This window comes from Octopus bimaculoides, chromosome 5, assembly GCF_046866305.1.
Source record: "Octopus bimaculoides isolate indiv1 chromosome 5, ASM4686630v1, whole genome shotgun sequence".
Lineage (NCBI taxonomy): Eukaryota > Metazoa > Mollusca > Cephalopoda > Octopoda > Octopodidae > Octopus > Octopus bimaculoides.
Window position 1 is genome coordinate 47,178,621 of NC_142932.1, and position 26,124 is coordinate 47,204,744.

The window sequence follows — 26,124 nt, forward strand, 5'->3', positions numbered from 1 at the left end:
ATTGACCTATTTTCCATTACATTTCAAACAGGGTTGCTGAGTTGCTGAAGCAGAAATATCATAGCAAATATTCTGCTCAATACCACAGATTTGCTTGTCAGTTGCTTGATCTTAACCACTTGAACATGTCCCTTGGGGGTGACAATACATGCATCTCTGATCATGAGCAGGAGTAGTGGGGGAGCACCATGTGTTGAGAGGGATTCTTTGGGGTTTGAATAAATACAACAAAAGCAAAGTTTGAAAGAAATATTAGCCATATTTCATGCTTTCTAGGGACAAGCAAATAAGAAATAACAGTTGCCACCCAAGGACAAAAATTGTTACACAGTGTAATATATGTTTTAAGTATTTCCACTTTACTTAAACTAATATCTTGATCAAAGTCATGGATACCATTATGAGTTATATTTGAGTCATTTGTTAAGTTGTATTTCAAATATCAGCTTCATAAACCAATAAATTGTAAAAATTAATTTAGAAAATTTTTTAAATATTCTAAATCATAAAGACAGTCTATTTTTGTCAATGATATTGGGGAATAACGGGGTTTGAAGTGTTACAGCTATTGTTTAAGAGACAGATGTCAGGGTTATCACATGCTAAAATTTCCAGTTACTTGCCTGTTTTAACTTGTCGCTCACTACCTGCAAGGTCAACAAGATTCAGCTTCCCAGCTCTTATGTGCTCTTCATCAGAATCTTTCTTGGTAATCATTTCGAGTTGAATAGTAAATATAGAATGACTACGCGAAGAATCTTTATTCATCAGTGTGGCCCCTGTAGTGCGGTTATGCCAGCCTTTTTCCATAATTTTTCTACAATCTTCAACATTTTGAACTGTATGATAGGATAAACCTACAAAATGAAAAATTATGATGATTAGTCTCTTTAATTTACAACAAAATTTTTATGAAACACATTTTCATCTTTCAACCTACCCAGCATGCAATGATGAAAACCTAATATTAGAATGTTTGGTTTTTAAAAAAATCTTAAAATCCTATTTTAATTATCTGTGCTTCTAATTTGTGAATTCATTATTAAAATGTAAAAAGCTTAAAAAGAAATTAACAGAATTTTAGTACAAATCTCAAATATTTGAAATTTTAATAGTCCATTAAAACAGTTGGTACAACACAATTATAGTAAATCACAGGATTGGCATAATTGGCAAAAAATTCAGCTGTTTACTCAATTTCATTTCAGAGCGATAGCCTCTATTATGGAATTTTATACTATGTACATTATACAGATTATATAGAAGCCATAAATACAGGTACCATATCTCATGGAACAAACGATTGTAAGTGGGAAGAAAATTTGAATGTCCTACTTTTTATGTCTGAAGGCATGTAAATTTTTATGTCTATTGTGACAGCAAAATAAAAGTTTGAGAGATTAATCATCATATCACTCTTCATTTTGAACAATTAATAATTCTGTTATTCAGACAGCTTCAGATCTAACTAAGCATTTTCTTTGGAGTCTTTTTTTTACCCATGCTCTCTGTTGTCAATGTGTATTCTTCCATACACTATTTCAATCTTTCAAATCATAGTCAGACATCATCTTAATTGAAAATAATTTCTTAATCCCATCTATTATTTTAATGCAAAACCAGCCTATTTGTTACACATTTAATAAAACATTCCTTTTCTCTGTTCCTTCTATTTGTTTTTACTTAGCCTCAAGTCCTCTCTGATCAAGCAAAACTATGATTGAAAGCATTCCAACTGTGACCATCCCATTTTTGGGGGAGGGGGTCAAATTTTATATCTAGGACTATATTGTCAAATTTGTCCTTCCTTCCCTTTTTAAGACTGTAGGATAAAATTTGAGGGAATTTTTTTTTTTTTTTTTTTTCGGTTGCAATCACCAGTACATTTGAGCAATGATATAGAGACTTCTGCACTGACTAAAAGTTCTTTCTGCAAAATGTGTCAGAAAAAATGGTTGGCTCATTGTATATTTACAAAAAATAGTACAGTTGAGTACTCAGAATTTCTGTGCATTATCCATGAATTAGTGAGTTAACTTTCACTCCTTTTCCACCAACTGAATGCAATCAATCCCCTACTGATTTTACTTCAATAACATTGTTGGGTTCTTTGACTGTTCTTTTTTTGTTTCTTTTTACCATGGATATTTCTTTTTTGATTTCTGCTTGAATCCCTAACTAACACATTACTCAAACAGTCTGGACTTCTCTTTCTCTTCTCACCACTAAATGAAACCTTGATACTACCATTACTGCCTTTGCACTCATTGTATTCTTTTTATTATTGTTTAAGTGAGGCAACTCACCTCGCATTTTCCCATTGCATAACAACCAAAAATTTCTGGCACTTCATATCAACTGACTAGTTAAATCCACACAGTTTTATGTTGGTCCCCAAGGATAGGCAGCAAAGAATTATGTTTCTCTCCTGATTTATCAAACATATAAAATTAATTGATACAATCTTCCTAGACAGTCTAGATCAGGGGTTCTCAATCAGTTTTTATCTATGGACCCCTTTGGTTACTATTTTATTCTTGTGGACTCCCATAGCCATTTGATGTTTAAAAGTTAGTTTTATAGACACTTCTTTCAAAATTCCTACTTTGTTTTTCACACATTAGCTTGTGTAGGTTGAACTATGTAAAACATTAGAGAAAGAAACCTAGCTTTTTCATGCAACACATACCAATACATACATCTAAAGGAAAACAATTTCAAGGGCCCTTAAAATACTATTATGGATCTCCAATTTACTATTTTGCAGTGTGGACCCCCAAGCATTTTATATGGACCCTGGTTGAGAACCACTGGTCTAGATAGTCCTCTTCTCCTCACACAGCCATATAAACACAGGTGCCTAGTGCAAAAGTACATCCATCCCCTACAACCAAACAATGTGATGTCTTTTCAACTGAGCAGCAGATTACTCTGTCAAATGTAATCCTAATTTATTTACATGATCATTTTGAATTAATCATGTCTGATTTTCAGCATCCGAGATTCTGATAATGTGATTGTTTATGTTTAGAATGACATTTTAGGGTAGTTGTGAGAAGCAGATATGCCTAGTTTGAACATAAAACAGGTAGAATATTTTGGCTGAATATGGCTGGTTGAAATTCTAAAGGGTTAAAATCCATTGCTCTATAACACAATTTGATTTTTTTTCAATGAGTTTTTACACAGTTCTATCTTCCAAATTTTCTTCTCAGCACTTTGATCAGTTGAAAGCTATGATTCTCTGCATCAAAACTAAGAGCACATAGAAAATCAAGTTTGAATAATGCACATTGAACATTAAGTATCAATAATAACAATAACAAAGATATTGAAATATTATCTTAACAAATATTTCAAAGATAACATTTCAATACCTGGTTTCCTATAAAATGCAAGCATGGGTGCATGTTTAAGAAGTTCACTTCTCAGCTCAGTTTAGCCCCATTGTGTGGCATCTTTCACTATAGCCCCCAGGCCAAACAAAACCTTGCAAATGGATTTGATAAGTAGAAACTGAAAGAAGTCCTTCACACACACACACACACACACAAATATACTTGATGCCTCAATTCATTTCCATACACACACACACACGCACACACAGATGTGTGTGTGTGTGTGTGCATGAAGACAACAGGCCTAGTGGTTAGGGTGTTGCCCTCACAATTACAAGATTGTGGTTCAGTTCACAGACCAGCAGTGCAGTGTATTTGTTCTCAAACAAAACACTTCATTTTACATTGTTCCAGTCCACTCAACTGTAAATGAGTAACACTGTATGGACTGGCATACTATTCAGGACATAATACTGACCAGCCTACCTAGCCAGCAGGGGTGGCATGGTTTAAAAGCTACAACAATGCAAACAGTGTATTGTAACCAGTGGTGTATAAAAATATCCAAATTGTATGCTCATATATATATATATATATATATATATATAACTCAGTAAACAGTGGGGTTGTGTTAACCGCACGTGGAGAAATAATAGAAAAACGAAAAATAATAATAAGGCAGAATGCTAAACTGGAAGCATATTTTAATAAAGATTTCTCTAACCGGCTTTCATTGCGAAGCAAATTTTCAAGAAGAGGGAGAATGAAAATGCTTTTTTACAAAGAAGTACAAAATGAAGAAAATAATATATAAAAATATTATATATAAAAAAATAAATATACCAATACATTATATTGTCTTTGAGCTTTCCACACAAGAAAGAATCAACAAGGAGAATATTTTCATAGAGAAATTCCAACCATTTCTTAACACACATACCCCTCAGTGACCTTATTTCTCTAGGAACAGACATAAGCTTCTTGTTGAAAAAAAGAGTTCATAATTCCAACTAAAAACATTTGTCTCCCCTTACACACACTTCCTGTTTTGACACCACACTTCCTGCTTAATACAAACTTTAACCCTTTTTTTAAACCTAACACAACTCTCAATTCTCATGCATCCTTATTTTTCCAACCATTATATACATGAACTACCATTGAACTTCAAAAGCTCAAAGACAATATAATGTATTGGTATATTTATTTTTTTATATATTATTTTCTTCATTTTGTACTTCTTTGTAAAAAACATTTTCATTCTCCCTCTTCTTGAAAATTTGCTTTGCAATGAAAGCCGGTTAGAGAAATCTTTATTAAAATATGCTTCCATTTTAGCATTCTGCCTTATTATTATTTTTCATTTTCCTATATATATATATATATATATATATATATACAGGGTGCGATGGGTAAATTGTCACCATTTTATATTTTTAATTTCATGCGTGCACATTGATTTTGTTGACTACACAGTGTAGTAGGGTCAGTTGGGTACCATGTGTGAGAAAAGCAACACCATGACACAATTCACTCTGCCACACATTTAGAAACGACAAACTGTACTGCTTGGCATTCATGCCAGAAGCTCCAATACGAACATTTCAAAGTGTTTGGGTGTCAATCTGAGGACATGTACTGAGAGTGATAAAAATCAAACATCCAGTCAATATCATGGTGTTTGGAGTAGTCACTAGTGATGGTGACGTTATGCCTCCATTCATCTTCCCACATGGCATCAAACTTAACATGGAAGCCTGAATCAAGTGCCTGGAGGAGGTAATGCTGCTCTGAGTCAAGAGGATGGCTGCTGGAAGACCCTATGTCTGGCAACAGGATTCTGCACCATGCCACACAAGCAGGAGAGCCCAGTCATGGCTGTCAGACAATTCCTGTGACCACATAACCCCTAATATCTGGCCACCTAACTCCCCAGACTGCAACCCTCTTGATTATTATGTGTGGGGTACAGTTGAGTGAGAGACCAACAAAATCCTTGTAACACCAAAGATGAACTGAAGGCAAGGATTATGGCAGCATTCACCAACTTAAACAAGGAGACCATCCAGAAGTGTTGCAGGACATTCTGAAGTCGTCTGGAGGCCATAGTTGAAGCCAATAGTGATCGTATTGAATAAATTTACTCTTTAGTATTTCAAGACATTTTTATGTAATTTTGGTAAATATATCTGTTAAAATGAGACGTCAGTATTATTTTCATTTTTGCTTAATTTAGATGACAGTTTATTCACTGCACCCCATGTATGTATGTGTGTATATATATATATATATATATATATATATATATATATATATGCATACACAAATACATGTGTATCTGCGAGGGAGTTATCTGTTTACATTTGTACTTCTCTGAAAAATCATAATCCACAAGCAGTGATGTTGTTATCACTTCTGTTAACAAATTATCCACTGGCTTTGCACTTTGCAAGATATAAAATTACATATCTCCTACATAAAAAGAACAAGGAAGTGTTAATGATATAAAGAACATTCAGCTGTAAAAAATATACCAATAATATAATCATCTAACCCGTTATATCATGGAAAAAAAACTAATATAAAAATAGAGACAAACATTCAACTATGCTTCAGGCAAACTGCTTCAGTCTTCTATGAAAACATCGATGTTATGTGATTTTCTTCACCAAGAACTGGACCATCATTGAAATAAAATGACAAAAACATCAATCTGGAATTTACCCATGAATTTCAAATTTTAAAGTTAAATGAAAGTAGGTTAGAAGTTAACTTTGAGGAATGCCTACCTTAAAATAATACAAAATAGGTAATTCCTGTAAAAAAAATAGTACTCAATAAAGAAAATTAACCTGGTCCCAAATGTGTCATTAATTGAAAAAAAATTTGTATTTTTCTAAATTTTCATTTTAATCAAACAAATACTGTAAATCTTTGAAATGTCATATTTTCACACAAATATGTTGATAACAAAATTATTAAAAAATTCCTATGAGATGTATGTGTATGGAGGCACAATGGCCCAGTGGTTAGGGCAGTGGACTCGTGGCTGGAGGATCACAGTTTCGATTTCCAGACCGGGCACTGTGTGTATTCATTGAGCAAAAACACCTAAAGCTCCACGAGGCTCTGTTGTACTCTTTCACCCCAACTTTCTCTCACTTTTCCTTCCTGTTTCTTGAGTAATGCGATGGACTGGCATCACGTCCAGCTGGGGGGTACACATATGCCATAGAAACTGGGAAGCCGGGCCCATGAGCCTGGTTATGCTTGAAAAGGGCGCATAAATAAAAATGAGATGTATGTAAAAAATATCCTACAAGAAATGTGTGTATATATATATATATATATATATATATATATATATATATATACACTAGACACACACACACACACAGATATATATAAGCATACATGAATAATTATATGTACATGCATTTATTTTTTGCTCTGTGTGTGTGCGTGTATGTGTGTGTGTGTTTATGTGACAACTGTACCACCACTGTCTTGCTCTCTTTAAAAATATGTACAGACTGGATTCCACTTTTCCCCAAGTTCTGTCTTCCCACTGAAATGGACACTTATCCACAGCTTCCAAACCACACTCTCTTACTCCACAACTGCTCAAACCTCTCCTGTGCCATTTGTCTTCACCTTCAAGAAAGATAGGAACCTCAGCAATCTCCTAGTTAGAACTCCATAGCAACCCAGCCATACACAACCAGCCACTTTGAAATATGCTCACCTATGATACAACATTAACAACACTACAACCATCACTGGGCCTCAGTCACGTTATCACATTACCTAAAATTTATACTGTCCATCTTCCAGCCTAATATATCTACAAACTTTGTGTTGCAATTCACATTAGGTTGCCACCTAGCCAATTACAATTGCAAACACATTCAAAACATACTACTACATAAACCAGGGCAACAGCTACAAACTTCAACACACAATTTGAAATGTTAAATATTGTAGCAAGATTATGGAAAAAAAGACTAGCATAACTACATTACAGGAGCCACAATAATGAATTGGCTTTCACTTATTTTTATCAGTGTGTGGAATCGAATCTCTACACAGCATGGATGAACACTCAAGGCAACAGAATGAAAAATGTTTCGTTTTGAATCTAGGAACCATAACACAAAATGTTTAAATGAATACTTTCTACTCCTTCACACCCTCTTAGTTGAGTAATTTTAATTCTTATCCTTTAGCTCTGCCATACCTGATCACCATAATTTTCTCACTCTCACCTGCTTCTCCAAATGAAGAAGGTAGATAAGTGGTCAGAAGTAAAGATCATTTCAATAGACCAGAAACCTACAGTGTATGTTATTTAATATACGCTATTCCTTTTTGTTGTTCAAATACAAAATACTTACTAGCTACCATGAGTTATTTCTCTTAGATCATTCGTGTGCACACACACACACACACATATGAAATGATGTGAACATGTAAGAATACAAATTCTGGAGTAGATCCCAAACCAACAAAAGGCAAAGTTGACCTGGTTGGGATTTGAACTCTGTGTGTAATGAAATGGAACATTTATTCTAAAGCAAGCTAACTGATACTCTAATGACACTGCCAGTTTGCTGCCTTGTACACACACACATACATATCAATATATATATACATGCACACACATATGTGTATGCATATGTATTCAGATATATTTGTTTTTTATGTATTTGTGCATACATGCATCTATGTATATCCACAAACACACACACACACACCTCTTTTTTTTAATATATTACATGAGTAAGCAAAACTTCCAGGCAAATACACGAAGTTGTAGAATTATGTATTTTAACTTGACAAGCAAACACAGACAGTAATGTTGACAGAAAAAGTATATATTTCTTTAATAAAAACAAAAAAATTTTTTAAATGTCCATTTTTTTCAAAGCGTAAACATAATGTCAACTTTCTGAGTTAAGAAATAAGACAGTTTAAATTTACATTAGTTATTCCACTAAGAAACATTCTCTTTTGCTGCAAATTTGTTAATTTGTTTAGAAAGATCAAACAAGGAAAAAAAATGATTAAATCTGATGTATTATAAAATCGATGAAAAGCGATGACAGGTAATAGTTTGTGATAAAAAGACTAGTTTTGGCATAAATCATATGACAAAAAACTGAATTTAAATAAATTAATTGCATTAAATTATCATGTCAAAGTAAGTATATGTGCATTTGCATATGAATACTTAAGAAATAAGAATGCATATTCATACAAGTGTATATGAGGGTCAGCAACTGTCTTAATGTGATATGTATATGTGTGTGTAGAATATGTATTTATACATATACATTATATATATATATATATATATATATATATATATATATACACACATATACACAAACACACAAATATATATATATATATATATATATATACACACACACACTCAGAGCATTTTTACATTGATGATGATAAATGTATATTTGTCTATCTTTTTCTCTCTTTTGCACATACATGTGGGTGTACATGCACATACAAGCAAACATATATATTTATATATATATACACACATACATATACATACACAGACATCTATATACATATACAGATTTATTTAAGTTTAAATTATATGTGTGTGCATATGTAGTGTATATATTGTGTATCTATGTACATAAATATTTATATCCATACACATTGATATACACACACATGCACATACATATATATATTATTCTTTTACAGGAAAGAATAGCATTGACAGTTACTTAGACATTTCAACTTGCTTAACCACCACTAGACTATGACACTTTTGAGTTTCTCTTGGCAAATAAGTATATTTTTTTGGTGGTAGTTGGATCTCTGTTGAATGGTAATTAGGTTGTAGGGTAACTTCTGATGGAGCAATATAAATAAGTTTTTATTGATTAAAGTTTATCATTTAGAATTCAGTGACACATCTAAAACTTTGTATGTAGGTGTGTCAACCCAAGGGGTTGTTTTTTTAGGATTCGCAAAATGTAAGTAGGCTGAAAAGTTTAGCTGGTTGGCAGATGTGTAATTATGTTTAGTTGTTAATGATGTTTTTTTAACATTATTTATTATTTGTATTGGGAAGATGAATGTTATTATTCAGAATTCAGTCCAACATGTGATTATTATTCAGAATTCAGTCCAACATGTGATTATTATTCAGAATTCAGTCCAACATGTGAACCTTTGTAATTAGGTCTGTTTATTCAAATGTGTCATCTTTAACTCATTAGCATTTGAACAGCCAAAATATTCTGCTTGTTCTATGTAGATCCAGCTTCTCACATCTACCCTACAATGTCAGTTTAAAAATAAACAATCCCATCTTTGAAATATCAAAGCTATGAGATACTGTATGATTAACTCATAGCAATATGAATAAAAGAGCATTACATTCAACCCATGGAGTTTTTAGTATAGAAATTTGGATATCTTGTGTTTTAAGGGTTCACAAAAGAAAGTAAGTAGGCAGAAAGGTTATTTAGCCAGCAGATTTCTTTATTTGTTATGGGCAAAGAACCAGAACAGCTACCATAAGGAATCTTACTTTATCGTTTAACAGTTCCACCAATTCCACTACTTTCGATTGATACTTTTTCTGTTGACTCTAAAAGGATGAAAGGAAAAGTTGACCATGGTAAGATTTGAACACAGAGTGCAGCCAATCAAAACAAATACAGTAATCACTTGACTATTGCAGATGTTATGTTCCAAAACCCCTTGCAATAGATGAAAATCCGCAAAGTAGAAACAGTACTGTACTGTATATTTTTTTATTATTTTTATAATTTGCATATATTTATTTTATTATAAATGCAAAACACCATGGAGGAACCAACATAAGCTTAAATAATAAACTGTGATAGGTGAACCAAGATAGGTGAACCATGATAGGTGAGCCGGGATAGGTGAACCACGATAGGTGAACCGCGATAGGTGAACTGCAACAGGTGAACTGCAACAGGTGAACCATGATATGGTGAGGGATTACTGTACCACAAAATGTTCTGTGCAAAGCTCTGTCAAATTCTACATTTAGTCACCTAAGAGACTATAATAGATAAATGGAAATTATCAAATTATTTTCAGCTTCATATGCATTGAAGAATTCAGAGCACATTTGAGAATTTTTTTATATATATGTCATCTGAAGAATTATCTATATTCTTTTAAAACATGAAAAAAAATTAAAATTAAAGAAAACATTGGTGCTGATTTTCCTGCTATGAAAGGAAATATATCTACAAGATCTAGTATGGCTGCTTTGAAGTATAACATTGTTTATATTTTAGATTTTTATTAAAAGGTCCCAGCAAGAAGCCCTTGTAGACCTTCTAAACTCAGGAAATGCATATAACATGGGAAGTTGACACTTTTTTTATAGGCTGGAGGGAATAGTTGAGGAGGGACAGCAAAAGGATACGGTTCTACACATGAAGTTTTCTTAAAGTGTTTACTGTGAAGTTCTTGTGGGGTGACATATAGATGATCAAAAAACAAAACAAAAAAAAAAGGTGCATTTAATCTAGATGTGATTTAAAGAAGCAGAGATCCCTGTAATCTCAGTAGAGAAGCAATAGTGAAGACACAGTCTCTGAGCAGGTCATTGATTAGGCACTGTAAAGTGAAGGGTGAAATTTTATGCATCAAACAAACTGCATTTTGTAAGTAGTATGTTTTGGAGCCTTTTAGAGAGTTGGTAACTATTCACAACATTTCTGTTCATCAGATCTGACTCATATGAATTGCATTTTGAACTAGTCAGATATGTCAGTGAAGTAAAGCCATTTTCTAACATAAGATTTGAAACAAAGTTTATAACTTTTATACAGCAAAGTTTCACCGTCTGTGCAATGCTAACATGTCTTGGAAACAACTAGTAGCTTTCGTGCCTTCTTTATTCAGCAGCTTGTTAGGCGTTTTCAGTGGCAGGTTTTTGTAGTTTTTCTTCTTTTTTTTGTTTAATGATAGAAATATCAAAATAACAAGGAATTGTCTAGTACCAAAAGAAAAAAAAGAAAACTGGATAGTAAAAGCAGAATTAGTTGCGAGAAGATAAAGGAGAATTTTTTTAATTGTGACTGATTTTTACTTTCATTTCCCTCCTTATTTAGTTGTTGTTGTTATTCATATTAGAATGGATTGAGTCCTAGAATGATTAATAATATCATTATTACAGCTTTGAATTCTTTATTGTTTATCTTAAACTGAGTTTATGCACATTAATTAGCATCTGAAAGAGGCAAAATGAATACTTTGGCAATAATTTAAAAATCTATTTTCAGCTGTAGTTGTTTCTTATAAGACTCTTCATTATCTGACCTTTTGCTACCACACTCAATCATGTCCTTTGCATTAGGAAAAAAATCAATATGAATCCAAATTTAATGACATAGTTGTGACTGGATTTTTTTCAATAATTAATTTCTGGCCTTTTCATTTCTTAATTTTCTGTGTTTTTATATTAAGTTGAATACAGCTTAAATTACCCCCTCCCTACACATAAAGAAACAAATTGAGAAGACTAAAAAATAAAAAAAATAATAAATAAATAGATTAACAACAGCAACAATTAGTCCATAATAATGTGGCAAGTATCATTGTTTGATTCTTACAACAGTGGTCCAACATTTAGAGAAAAATAAAAAATAAAACAAGAATATGATAAACCGTATGCAGTAGGTTGTAAACAAACACACACAGGTACACACATATACACACCCAATTAAAAAGCATGTGAAGTGAAGATGCTGGGCAACTAGCAACATAGTCATCAGTTCAAATCTCCTTCCAATAGTTAGGTAAACTATAATTAGAAAGAACTTCCAGGAGTGAAAACAATTGGTCCAGAAAATGGAAAATACTTTTCCAAATGACAACATAGATATAAAAAAAAAGACAAAAAACAATAAACAATAATGCACATACATGCACACACAAACACACGCACACACACACACACACGCCACACACACACATAAGGTGGCACTTCTTTGTGTTCAAAGATTATGAAGAAGAATGGCTACATCTTCATGTCATATTCATCTCACTTTCATCGTTGCAGGGGCTTTTCAGTTTGCCTGCACTTAGTAGTTTTAAAGTGAGAGTCTGTCTGCAGAACCTGATCCCACTCTTTGAACTTGGAAGGTCAGAACACAGTGGCTCAGCAGTCTAAGGCATCTGTGGTGACCAGTAAGCTGTAGGTTTTACATTAGAGTGGCCTTCTCCTAGGTAAATTGACTTACAGAGTCAGAGAGCTCCACTCTGAATAACAATGTAGTAACTTGGCATGCAGAGTAGATGGGAATCTCTTGCCCACTGGTAGAAACCTCTTTAGTGGTAGTGACACAATAAAACGCTGTTAGCCTAATCCCTAAGACCTACGTAACTAACTAAATTTGATGGATTTTGTATGTTGCTGAGTGTGCTAGGCTATGAGATGAAGGACTACAGTCGATGGTGAGATGAAGGACCATGACAGGTGTTTGCTGAAGCACTACAGTGGGTAGTATGATGAAGTAATATTATGGGTGATGAGATGAAGAACTATTGCAGGTGACAAGACATTGTTAAACCTGTCCAATATTTACCAGCATGGAACAGACACAAGATAATGGCAGTGATGCTTTTGATTTCACACACATGCATATAGATAAGGAGAGGTACTGAGTACATGAGATGTTTTGACACCTTTTACCATTAGCTAGAATTTCTTTCTTCATGGTATATGTATTTGTCATTACACAATAGGCGCTGGAGTGGCTGTGTGGTAAGTAGCTTGCTTACCAACCACATGGTTCCGGGTTCATTCCCACTGCGTGGCATCTTGGGCAAGTGTCTTCTACTATAGCCTCGGGCCGACCAAAGCCTTGTGAGTGGATTTGGTAGATGGAAACTGAAAGAAGCCTGTCGTATATATGTATATATATATATATATATATATATATATATGTGTGTGTGTGTGTGTGTGTGTATGTGTGTGTGTGTATATGTTTGTGTGTCTGTGTTTGTCCCCCCAACATCGCTTAACAACTGATGGTGTTACGTCCCTGTGACTTAGCGGTTTGGGAAAAGAGACCGATAGAATAAGTATTAGGCTTACAAAGAATAAGTCCTGGGGTCGATTTGCTCGACTAAAGGCGGTGCTCCAGCATGGCCGCAGTCAAATCACTGAAACAAGTAAAATTGTAAAAGAGAGAGTAAAGAGAGTATTTGACTAACCTAAAGTTCAAGTATAACCTACTTCCTCTCTGTCTTTGCTTTTCCAGCTTGCTAAAACACTACTACATGTTTTAAAAATTTTGTGTCTTGTCTTGTCTCCACTGTGTTGATTACCAACACCACTATCTTATTCATGCCTCTAAGGTAACAGTTCTATCTCAAAGTGTCAAAACTGCCAGAATCATAGGCAAAATAGCTGATGAGGTCTAAATTTTTATTTCTTCAATCTCTGTGTTGTGTTGTTTTTTTCATTTGTGCCCTATTCCTTATATTATGATTGTCAACACATATGGACAAATTTTCTCATTTTTCGTTTTTTAGACACACACACACATAGAGCCATATATCTCTGTATATAATACACACACACATAATATATACACACATACAGATAGACACATATATAAATGCATACACCTGCACTCACAGACAGACACAAACACATACACACACCTGCATTTGCAACAGAATTTATTCAAGTGGGATCAAATTTCTACTTAATAATAATCTCAGAATAATCATTTATAAAGATGACACACAAACAAGGAGACAGATAGTTTGATAGATAGATGATGCAGAAGATCAATGGACAAAGAGACAGGCAGACAGACGGGCCAACAGACAGGCCAACAGACAGGCAGACAGACAGACCAACAGACAGACAGACAATGGGTAGATAGACATATTGATAGATAGATAAACAAATAGCGAGATATCAAATAAATAGTCAGATATACATATATACAGACAGACATACAGCCAAGAGAGAGAGGGATAGATAGATAAATAGATAGATAGATAGATATGTTTTTATTATAGCCACACAGGGCTGAACACAGAAATTGGACGAAATACAAGCGTAGAGTTTTTCATTTTCGAGGTGGGCTGGGTGGGACACACAAAGAAAAGTCAAATCAATAGGGATTGTAATCGTTGGGGTGTGTGGTGTACAAAAATTATAAATCTTCCCAAAAACGGGAATAAATATTGTTTACAGTTTAGGTGTATCCTTGGAGTGAAAAACCTACAAAAAAGCACCAAGGTCACCTCAGGCAGTTCAAAATGTACATAAAAGTAAGTACCTTTTCTCTCGTTTTCTCTTTTTGTTACAAATTAATGCTTAAAATGGTGTCGTCTTTCATACTCACCAATTTTGCCACATTTACCCATTTTTTATTGAAGCTTTCATTCGACAACGCTTTCCTCTCTATCCTCATCCTCCTTTTCAAGTGGTACTTGAAAAAGTTGACGAGAGACTGACCAGAGAGGAAAGTGTTTGTTTGTAAACCTTTCAAACGCGTCCACCACACACATTCTTTCGCCATAGCTATCAGTGTTACGTAAACCGTTTTTCCTTCCCGTTTAAAGGAAGGTGGCGGAACAATATTCACGATAGACTCGGCCGATAAGCGGGCTCGTCCCACACGCGACAGCAGCCGTTCGACGAAGGTCCACAGCTCTGAAATATCTGGACACTGCACGAGTGCGTGCAGAACGGTTTCGTCGCTCTGACCGCATCTCGGGCAGGTCGGTCCGGTGGTTTTCGAACCGTGTCTGTAGACCTTCTCTCGAACTGGTAGTGCGTCCCGATAGCATTGCCAAGCCAGGGATCTCTGGAAATTATCCATAGGCCCCGGCCCGAACGTTGTCTTGAAAAGGCGAGTTAGGAATTTCTCGTCGACACCCAGGTTTGCCCCGAGAGTGTCGTCGGACCTCCCCTCCACTAGTCCTCTATAGAACGCATTGGTCGTTTGTAAGTTGCACAAGTTTGATCCCGGACGGCAGAGCTGTTGTAGAGCTTGGCGACACTCGCGGTGCCAATCGCCCAGTTTCGGTCTCTTTTTGATCCATGTTTGCAGTTCGGTGAGTGAGACGAGCTGCGGGAAGGCGAGCCTCACAAACGGCGCCCACACCTGTTCACCGTCTTCAATGAAGTTCCAGAGATGCCGCAGTCTCAGCGCATGTCTGCGCATCATTAACCACGGCATCCCCAGTCCTCCATGTAACGGTTGTTGACAGCAAATGGATCGCCTCACCATCGGAACGCCACCCTTCCACAGAAAGCGGAAGAGTATGCGTTCTAGTTTCGTGATGGTGGCATTGGGACAAGGTACGACGGTCAGGCGGTAATCAATGACTGATGCGATATACGCATTAGCCACCTCCGCCCGACCTTTTAGAGATAACTTTCTCTCGGCCCATGTTTGGCTGAGTTTGATTACTCTACTGGTGATTTCGTCCCAGTTCTTATCCATCTGGAGGTCCGGATTGAACCAGACCCCGAGCAGTTTAACCGGTCCGTCCGTCCAGCGTCCCACTACGGAGTCACTGTTGGACGGTATAGGCTTGCTTCTCCAGGTGCCGAGTAGCAAACCCACAGACTTTTCCGGGTTAAGTTTTGCTCCTGTCACCGTTTCGTATTCTTTAAGTGTCTCGCTTAGCATCTCGACGTGCTTTTCGCTCGACACTATGACGGTGACATCGTCCGCATATGCAGACACGCTCGTCCCGCAACCCAGCTCCCGTGGGATACCCCTCAGTGTCGCCAGCTTCCGCAGTAGTGGTTCGAGCGTCAATACATACAGAAGCGCCAACAGGGGACATCCCTGACGGACCGAACGCTTGATGTCGAAAGGTTTTGACAGGTGACCGTTCACCCGAATTACCGATCGGATGCCGCTATACAAGGCAGCGATCCAACCGCGGAAAACGGGACCAAAGCCAGCCGCCCTGAGGACGGCCGCCAGGTATCGATGGTCCACCCTATCGAAGGCTTTAGATTGATCTAAATTGATCAACGCCCCACCCATGCCAGGATCCTTAACTACCCTGTCCATGATGTAGCGCATGAGGTGGAGGTTGTCATGGATGCTTCTGCCCGGCACTGCGCATGTTTGCGCCTTGTCGACCAGTTTATCGATGACAAGCACCAACCTCTCGGCTATTACTTTGGCCAAAATTTTCAAATCTGCGTTGAGCAGAGTGATGGGCCTGAAATTATCTATAAAATTCCCCTTGTTTGGGTCTTTCTTCAGCAATGTCACTGCACCTCGGCTCACGAAACTGGGAATTCTCCCGTTTTGTTGCCAGTTGCAGTAGACTGATGCCAAGAGGTCTCCAAACAAGTCTGGCATTTGGCAATACAGCTCGTAGGGTAGACCATCCAATCCAGGCGACTTATCCCTCGCGCAGCCCGCCATAGCATCCCTTATTTCAGCAGCTGTGATGGGACCCTCACAACACTCTGCTTCTCCCGCCGTGAGCCGCGGCAGGCCAGTCAGGTAGGCACTGAAGTCCATCCTGCGTTCCGACCCACCGCTCGCACCAAACAGTCGAGCAAAGTGCTGTTGAAAGGCCCCACACATCCTTTCGGGTTCGAGTAAACTGCATCCTTGTTCATCAATTAGAGACCGAATAGTGGCTCTGTCACCGCGTTGCGCCTCCGCCACCCGGGCTTCTCGCGCAGCTTCGATCCCTTCGTTCCTTAAGGCACGCATTTTAGCTCTGACGACGCAACCTTCGTGTTTGGCGTTGAGGTGTTGGTCGAGGGCCATCCTCGCTGCCAAAACGTTGGTTGCGCTGCCAGTTGTAAGTGCCTCTTCTAGTTTCTTGACTAAGTCTCCCTCTATTCTATTTCGATCTATCGCTAGTTCTTTACTAAACCTAATAGATTCCGATTTAATTGCTATTTTCAGGGCAAACCACCATCGGTTGTTAACGATGGCTCCTGTTAACGCCCTCTTAATTAATTCGTTAATCCGGTTCCTGTAAACTTGCCGCGCTAAGAGCGAAGCGTTCAGTTTCCAGTAACCGGGACCCTGCCTATGTGTTTTATCTAAGTCGAGCGTACACGTCACAAATTTGTGATCCGTGTAGCTGACTATTTTAAATTGTGGACATCCTACACTAACTCTATCCGCTGTCCTACATAGAACTCTATCTAGATACGATCTCGACGATCCGACGCGGTTTGTCCAAGTCCACGTTGGCACGTTCGGATAGTCGAGTCGGAACCTGTCAGACAAATGGAAACGTCTGAGCAGGTCTTTAAGGCACTTACATCCCCTTCTACTCCTATCCATTCCCACATAGTCTAGATGCGTGTCCAAGGTAGCGTTCCAGTCCCCTACTAATAGTAAAGGTCTTGACGTTCCCAGGAAAAACTCTAGACGTCTAAAGAAATCCGCCCGACCCGTTAAGGACGGTGCATACACTGCCATCAGACGGAAAGCACATCCGTTTGTACCATCGACGTCCACGACAACCAGCCTACCCTCCGGGTCTAGGAATATTGGCCTTACTTTTAGGTTCAGACTCTTTCGAAAAAACACCGCGGTACCACCACCACCCATGTTTGGCAGACAGGGAGAAAAATAAATGTCGAATTGTCCGCCAAACATGGACTTGAGGGTCCGCGGGTTACTGAGTCTGGTTTCACTGATAGCTATTATTTCTATGTTCTGTGACCTGATGTCATTTAGAAGATATCCTTGCTTCCAAGCTGACGCCAAGCCACGTACATTTACACAACCTATTTTAAGCATAATTTAGTCGAAAAGTGTAAAGAGTCGAGAGAGAAGGTTACTTACTCATTTCGACAGTTTTACACTGTTCCTCCTTAGAAGTGTCTATGAGTAAGTCTTTGTATAATTTTTTAGAGAGGTATTTTTGGAAACCCCCTACCGCATTTGGATAGAGGGATTTGAGTGTGTGGTGCTGTGTTGGTGTCAAATGTAATATTTTTATATGTTCTGGTGGTGTTGTTCTTGGATGATTGTTTGTTTTCATGTCATCTTCACATATGTTTGTGTGATATGCAATATACTCCATTAATTTTATGTCTTTTGTGTTTATGGCCGAGAGCATTGTATGCGTTTTTGTGGTGTTGGTGTTGGTGTTAGTTTGGTTTTGTAAGGGGCTTTCAGGGTTTGTGTACCTCCCTGCTTTGCTTGTGCTTGGTTTTGTCTTTTTTAATCTTTTTCTCTTACCCCCTGTGGCTATCTGCCATTCCACTGGACTGTCATCGTTTGACGAAAAGTCCGACAGATCAGAGGGGGGTAAGGGCAAGGCATCAGGTTCTATGCCTGTATTGTGTGGTGTGTGTGTTGTTGGGGATTTAGGTTTTGCATTTGTTTTTTCTTCGTTGATGTTTGTTTTCTTCGTTGTTGTTCTTGGTATTGGTGTTGGTCTATCTTTTGATGTTGGTGGTGGTGTTGTTTCCCTAATTGGTTTTGGTGTTGGAGTTGATTGTGGTGGTGTTTTTTCTTTTCTTGGTGTTGATGGTGATGTCGTTTGGTTTACTTTGTTGATGATCACTTGTGGGTTTGGTGGTGTTGGTAGCAAAGGTTGTTTTTTATTTATTTTTTGTTTTGGTTGTAACTGTTCTTGTTTCTTTTTTTGTGCCAAAACGCACTTTGAAATTAGGTGTTCTTGGCTTCCGCAGAGGTAGCAAAGCGGTTTTTTACCCTCCGCCACCACATAGAGGCTTTGTCCATTTTCCAAGTGAATCACATTCGGCAACTTTTCCAGTGAATCTTGATCCATCTGGATCAAAATTTCAATGCTTTTTCCGGTCCAGCTGTTATTATGAACAACAGTGGTTTCTAACACATTTATTGTTTTCAAATGAAAACATATCGCCGAAGTAATCCACTTGGACTCAATTTCCGGAGGGACATTATTTATTTTTATTCTACTCACTCTCTGTCCCATGTAGTATGGGACCATGATTAGTTCATCATTTTGTAAGGCTTCCATACTATACAATTTCGCCTCTTCTTCATTATTGAAACGAAATTGTACTGTATTAAATTGCAAACCCCAGTTTATATATTCTTTAATTTTCATGATTTTTTTGGCACATTTCTCAATTTCTGTTTTTGTAATTGGATTTGTTAATTTTTTACTTTTTCTTATTATTTTGTAAATGATGGTTCTTTTTTCCACGTCTTCTCTCACTTCTTTTGGGGTATGTAAAATTAAATTTTGTCCGGACGTAGAAAAAAGGGACCTGGTCTCTATAAGTTCTTTGTTTGTAAAATGTAAAGTTTCTTTTTTTTGTTTTAGCATGTCTGCAAAGTTTTTGTTGTTGTTGTTGGTGGTGGTGGTGGTGGTTGTGGTGTTGTGGCTTCTGTTCATTTTTCCTTCCTCTCTTTCGCTTGCTGTTTGTGAAGAGAGTAAAGGTTGAGTTGAACTGTTGCTGCTGCTGCTGCTACTTTTGTTGTTGTTGTTATCGTTGTTGTTGGTGGTGGTGATGATGGCGTCAGCAGCAAAGGTGCTTACATCAGAGATATTTGTGACGGTTTTTACGCATGGTTTTGTAACCTTGGTTACAGTTTTGTTTTTGTTGTTGGTGTTGTTGGTGGTGACAGGGCTTTTAACAGTATCGATGACGTTGACAGCTTTGACTTTAGAATCTGTTGCTTCATTCTTTTTCTCGATGTCTGTTATTGTTTTGGTGTGTGTGCGCGTGCATGATTTATTTTTTTGTTCTCCTAGCGTCTCAAGTCTAGGAAAATGTTCGTTCATTAAAGTTTCTGTCCAGCGTTCTATGACTATGTTTCTCGACATTTTTCAATGTCGAGAAGAAAATATATAATTTTAAAAAGGTTGAAACTGCCCCTAAAGGGCCAATTCCTACCTTGAAAACACAATAAAAAGAAAGTTTGGTGCTTCACACACCTTATATACAAAATTTCCAACAAAATATGGGCAATAAAAGGTCAAATAAACGTTTACCTTCGCAGCCGATGTGACAGCACGTCCGTGAGAAGAGATAGATAGATAGATAGATAGGGAGAGAGATAGATACATACATACAAACATACATACATACATACATACATACATACATACATACATACATAATTAGATAGGAAAGCATAGTCAGACACTCAGGCAGACAGATAGGTAAAAAAGTGAGAAACAGAGAGAGAAAGGGGAGGAAGATAGGAAGAGAAATAGAAACAGAGAGAATGAAACAGACAAGAGACAGACAAATAGAAATAGACAAAAATAGATACATACGTAAAAATGCTAAATATATAATCATGTATATCACTATATTCTGCCTTATCCCCAATAAAAAACAGCATTTACATGGGAAAAGATCTCACGCATACTTACAGACAGAGCAAAAAACTTACACATGAACTGACATGCATTAAAAAACACACACAAAAAGCACAGAATTAGAAAATGAAATAAAAAGCAAAATTTAAAGCTGAAAGTCTAGAAAATGAAAGAAAGAAAAAAGTGCAATTTACAGATTATATATAAAATGTTTTCATAACAAGAAGATATTTGACTTTGATGTTTACACGATGAGCATTTCTTAAGGAAAATTGAAGCTTTATATCTATCTGTCTAAATATAATATACATGCATATAGATGCATATGTACATATGTGTGTATGTGTGTGTGCGTGCATATATATATATATATATATATATATATATATATATATATATATATATATATATATGCATCTTTATGTATGTATGTATATATATATATGTGTGTGTGTGTGTATGTTTGTATGTATATATATATACACACACACACACATACATATATATATGGGGGGGATGTTTGGGGAGAGAGAAAGAAAGAAATCAAAAGAAGTATATGTATGTATATATACATAAACTTATTTCAAAGAAGAATTTAAGAATTTCATATATATATATATATATGTGTGTGTGTGTGTGTGTGTGTGTGTGTGTGTGTGTGTGTGTGTATAGATGTATGTATAGATGTAGAGAGAGAGATTTATGTATATATATTTATTTATGTATATATGTATATATATACATATATACATATATATATATATATATATATATATATATATATGTATATATGTATATATATTTAAATGTATATATATTTGTATGTATGGTATGAATGTCTGTGTGTATATAAGTTCCTTTTTTTTTTATTCTTTAAATGATTTTTTTTCATTTTCTTTTTCACTCTTGCCTTATCAATTTATTTACTTTAAATATTGTCCTCACCTCCCACCATTCAACAAACTAAAGTGGAGAGATTTGTTTCAGGAAATGAAGTGGTGTTTTCTTGTCTGATGGATGAATTAAACTCCATTAAAAATTCCCTGGCTGTGATTATGCAATCAGAAATTTTTATACAAAATAGTTCATCGACTTCCTAGCCATCTTCCCCTCAAGTGATTTCTTTTTTGCTTTTTTTGTTTTATATTTTTCCTTCATGTTTTGCAAGTAAAATGAGAGCATATATTTTGTGCTAATTTACAAAGAAATATAACCACTAGAATGCAATCTTTATTCGAATCTATATTTTTTATTAATTTTCTCTTACTATAATGATTATACAATCATTTCTGGACGATTACCATTTTTCAGTTATCTTGCTTTTATTCTTTAGGTTCCATTTTTTTTTTTTTCAATTTCAAGTTTGTATGTTTTGCCTAATGTTTCTTTCATTCCATCTTTTGCATTTTCATATTATCCTTCTTCCTATATCTCTCCTCTCTCCCTCTCACTCTCCCTTCTGTTACTTTATCCCTCTCACCTACCCTTTATATCTATATACTATCCAACAAAAGGCATTCCGCTCTTCAATGATTAGATAGACACTGAGAAATAAAGAAGTATAGTTTTTGCTTCTTTATTGAAATGAGATATAATTAAATTATATATTTCTTTGAGAAGGATTGTAAATAAAAGGATGCTCCAGTTTAACAAACAATAATGGTAAAAATATAACAAAAAAGACACAAGAAACCAACAAACAGACCAAATGGGAAAAAAATGGTTATCTTGAAACATGAAAATTAAGAGTAAGAAAACTTGCTGTGTAAACTTTCATGTTTTGATATATGTTTATAAATATATATATATATATATATATATATATATATATATATATATAAAGAGAGAGAGAGAGAAAGTGAGGGAGATAATTATATATAACATATACATACATAGATAGTTATAAATTATATATATATTTATTTACATATATATAAACACACACACACACACACAGGTATATACACATATATAAATATACATGCATATATATATAAACATAAGCATATATATATATGTATGTATGTATGTATGTATGTATACAAACGTGTGTGTGTATACACATTTATATATATATGTGTGTAGACATACATACATACATGTACATACATATGTATCCACTCATATGTATATGAATGTGTGTGTGTGTATTTCTGTGTGGGTGGGGAGTATATCTTAATCATCATTGTTGCCATTTAACACTCAGCTTTTTTGCTAACATGGGCTGAATAGTTTGACAAAGCAGATGCTGGGGACTGTATTGTGCTGCACTGTCTTATTTTTGCCATGCTCTCTGTGGCTGGATGTACTGCCTAACACTAACCACTTTTCAGCATATACTGAGTACTTTCTTCATGTTACCAGCATTTCTGAGGCTGTAATGCAGTGTGCAAGACTGCAGATCCCAAGGAGACAACTTTATGCTGGAAGATTAAGGGGCAAGAGTTTGAGGGAATGTGCCTGGAATGAAACAGATTTCCTGCTGTAGAGTAAGTACATCATTACACACATTTGAAAAGAGTGATCAAGCAAAGATAGAGAGGTGACCAAAGAATAAGTAGGAGATGACTGACAGTGCTGGGTAGCAGAATAGTAATGAAAAAACAGTAGACAGGAGAAGGATGAGAGAGAATGCTTGGTAGTGGTGGTGGGGAGAAGACATAGTTATTGACTCAGTGAAGTAAGACACACAGACATATATTTATATATATATATATATATATATATATATATATATATATATATATATATATATATATATATATATATTTATATATATATGTATATATTGGGTTGTCCAGAAAGTTCATGCCAATTTATAGTAGCTTACCTTTCAACTTATTTGCCATCAAACCACCTCAATTCTGGGCAGAGGGTATTTTCAAGTTAAAGGAATGATGGAGATGCATTGTGCAACAAAATGGTTCATATTTGGTTGATTACAAATGTAATACCAAGTATTTATTGACCTTTTTCTTTCCTTTAAAAATCGGCACGAACTTTCCGGACAACTCAATATATATATATATTCTTTTATTCTTTTATATGTTTCAACCTTGAAGCTAGAGCCATGCTGGGGCATCACCATTGTAATCACCTTTTAACTGGCCAATTCAAAGGGTGAAAGAGGGAGTTCAATATTACTGCCCTCTTTTGAGTTTCCAGCCTTGATATTGGTTCATTTGGGATCTTGGATAGTAAGAGGTCAAGTCATTTCTTGAAAACATCTACTCCCACTCCATGGAGGTTCCTCAGAAGTTTTGGCAAGGAGTTAAATAGCTGTGGGCCCTTGAATCACAAGCTAATGGAGTACATGGTCCTCAGCCTAGATGAGACAGCTGGGACTTTTGGAATAGTGCAGTGACGTCCATTTTAAGGTCTGGTATAACTCTCAATTCCAAAGTTTGGTGTCAGCCCCTCCTGTATCTTTCATACATATATCACTGCATACCACTCCTGTCTTCACTCTAGGGAGTAGAGTCATAGTACTTATTCTATTGGTCTCTTTTGCCGAACCGCTAAGTCACAGGGACGTAAACACACCAACATTGGTTGTCAAGCGATGTTGGGGGAACAAACACAGACACATATATATACATATATACGACGGGCTTCTTTCAGTTTCCATCTACCAAATCCACTCACAAGGCTTTGGTCGGCCCGAGGCTATAGTAGAAGACACTTGCCCAAGGTGTCATGCAGTGGGACTGAACCTGGAACCATGTGGTTGGTAAGCAAGCTACTTTATTTCATTTCAATTTGCCATAAAGGCAGTACACAGAGAGTAGCTACGGGCTGGACAAAAACATTAATGAGATGAAATGGATGATAAATATGATGGTATAATGAGAGAAGGCAAAAGCTGCCCGCCGAACTTTGCTTCTCTATAACACTGTTCCTTTTAAAATAAAATTTTCACATTGAGGCTATGAACCTCGTACATAAAAAGTCATAAATTAAGGCATTTGCCTCTTACGATTTTTCATTACACAATATGAGGCACTCGTCCTCTTAGGTTTTTTTGCCTGATATAGCCTTTGCTTCTCTCAAGCGAAACGATGGGTCTGGGTCAGGCCACTTTGCAATACTGAATTCGTCGAGGGGGAAAGAATTCACTACCGTACTTATGTGACTACCCGACATGACCAGTCCGGATCCTTAGTACAGGTAAGGACTCCCTTTCTCCAACGCTTCCTTTTATTCACAAATTTCTGCAGGGCCCCTCCCTTTCGGAATAGGATTAGCCAATCCTTTTCCTCACAGGGTGAGCCTGCAGCTTCTACTGTTGGCGGGACAATTCCCGCCGACCTGCTTTCCTCCGTTGGTGGCACAATTCCCACCAACGGAGTGTCGGGACACGCAGGCGGTGCACTATCGAGCACCGGCCGTGCCTCGTTCTTTTTTTTTTTTCTTTTTCTTTGGAGCCACTGGAGTAGGGCGTACTTCCGCCTTTGCCGGAAGGTCCTCCTCCTCCCCCACAATTTTCGGTGGGCAACTACTGTTGCCCACCTTCTTCGAGTAACCTAGAGTAGGTCCGCAATACCACCGTTCTTTCCCTGAAATCATTTAACCACTTCTTGGGTGGGATAATCTCCCACTCCACAGCAGTGGCCTTATTTTTCTTTATATTCTCTGCCATGATAAAAATAACCACATAAAAATTAAACAATGAAAAATTTTAAAAACAGGATAAAAGAGAAAACGGTTAAAAAAAGCAGAAGAAATAAAATAAACGGTTCGTACTAAAAAAGTTCATAAAAGAAGGAGAAAGGAAATACAGCAGTTCAGAAAGAATAAATAAAATATAAAGTTCCAGGCAGAATAACAAATTTTCAGGCCACAACGGTACTCCAGCCCGATTTGATCCCAGCTCCGCTGCAGTCGTCACTTTGCTGGTAAAAATTAAATCCTTTGCGTAGTTCCACGTGGTGTAGTTCAAAGCAAGGGGAAGACTTTTCTTCAAATTTATTAGCGTTCAAAACTTGGTTTGAAAACAATAAGTTCACAATATTTATTTGTAGTTTTCAAATCATGGCTTGAAAACAACAAACTTTTACAAACTAAGTTCACAATTTTGAGAGGAGTGATACCTCCAAAACACTCTTCTCACCGCTAAGTGAGACATTAAGCACAACCACAGGCAGACAAATGCGTGGAATTCAGTGGAGATTTCTTGCTCGACATAAATATAAATAAACACGAGCAACAAACCCCCACTAAATCCCAAAAAACACAAAAGTCTTACCTGTAGTTGAATGTCAAAAATTCACGACGCTGGCATTCAGCAACGTGACAACAGGAGCGACAAAAAACACGTCCTCTCGCTAAGCAATGCTACTTGCCACACAGCCACTCCTGCGCCTATATATATATATATATATATATATATATATATATATATATATCAGGAAACAACTTCTATCTCATTCCAGGGTGAAAAACTAGAGGTAGTCGATAGCTTCCGCTATCTGGGCAA

General features: G+C 36.4%; 1 protein-coding gene across 3 annotated transcripts in view; it reads right to left on the reverse strand.

Annotated features, from left to right (window-relative positions):
- The window catches only part of LOC106870492 (osmotic avoidance abnormal protein 3), a 906,658-nt gene that overhangs the window by 565,947 nt on the left and 314,587 nt on the right, over positions 1-26,124 (reverse strand). For all 3 annotated transcript variants that reach the window (XM_089352196.1, XM_089352197.1, XM_089352198.1), the window contains one exon: positions 624-857. In XM_089352196.1, coding sequence (XP_089208322.1) covers positions 624-857 — 234 coding nt within the window. The remainder of the gene's footprint in view (positions 1-623; positions 858-26,124) is intronic.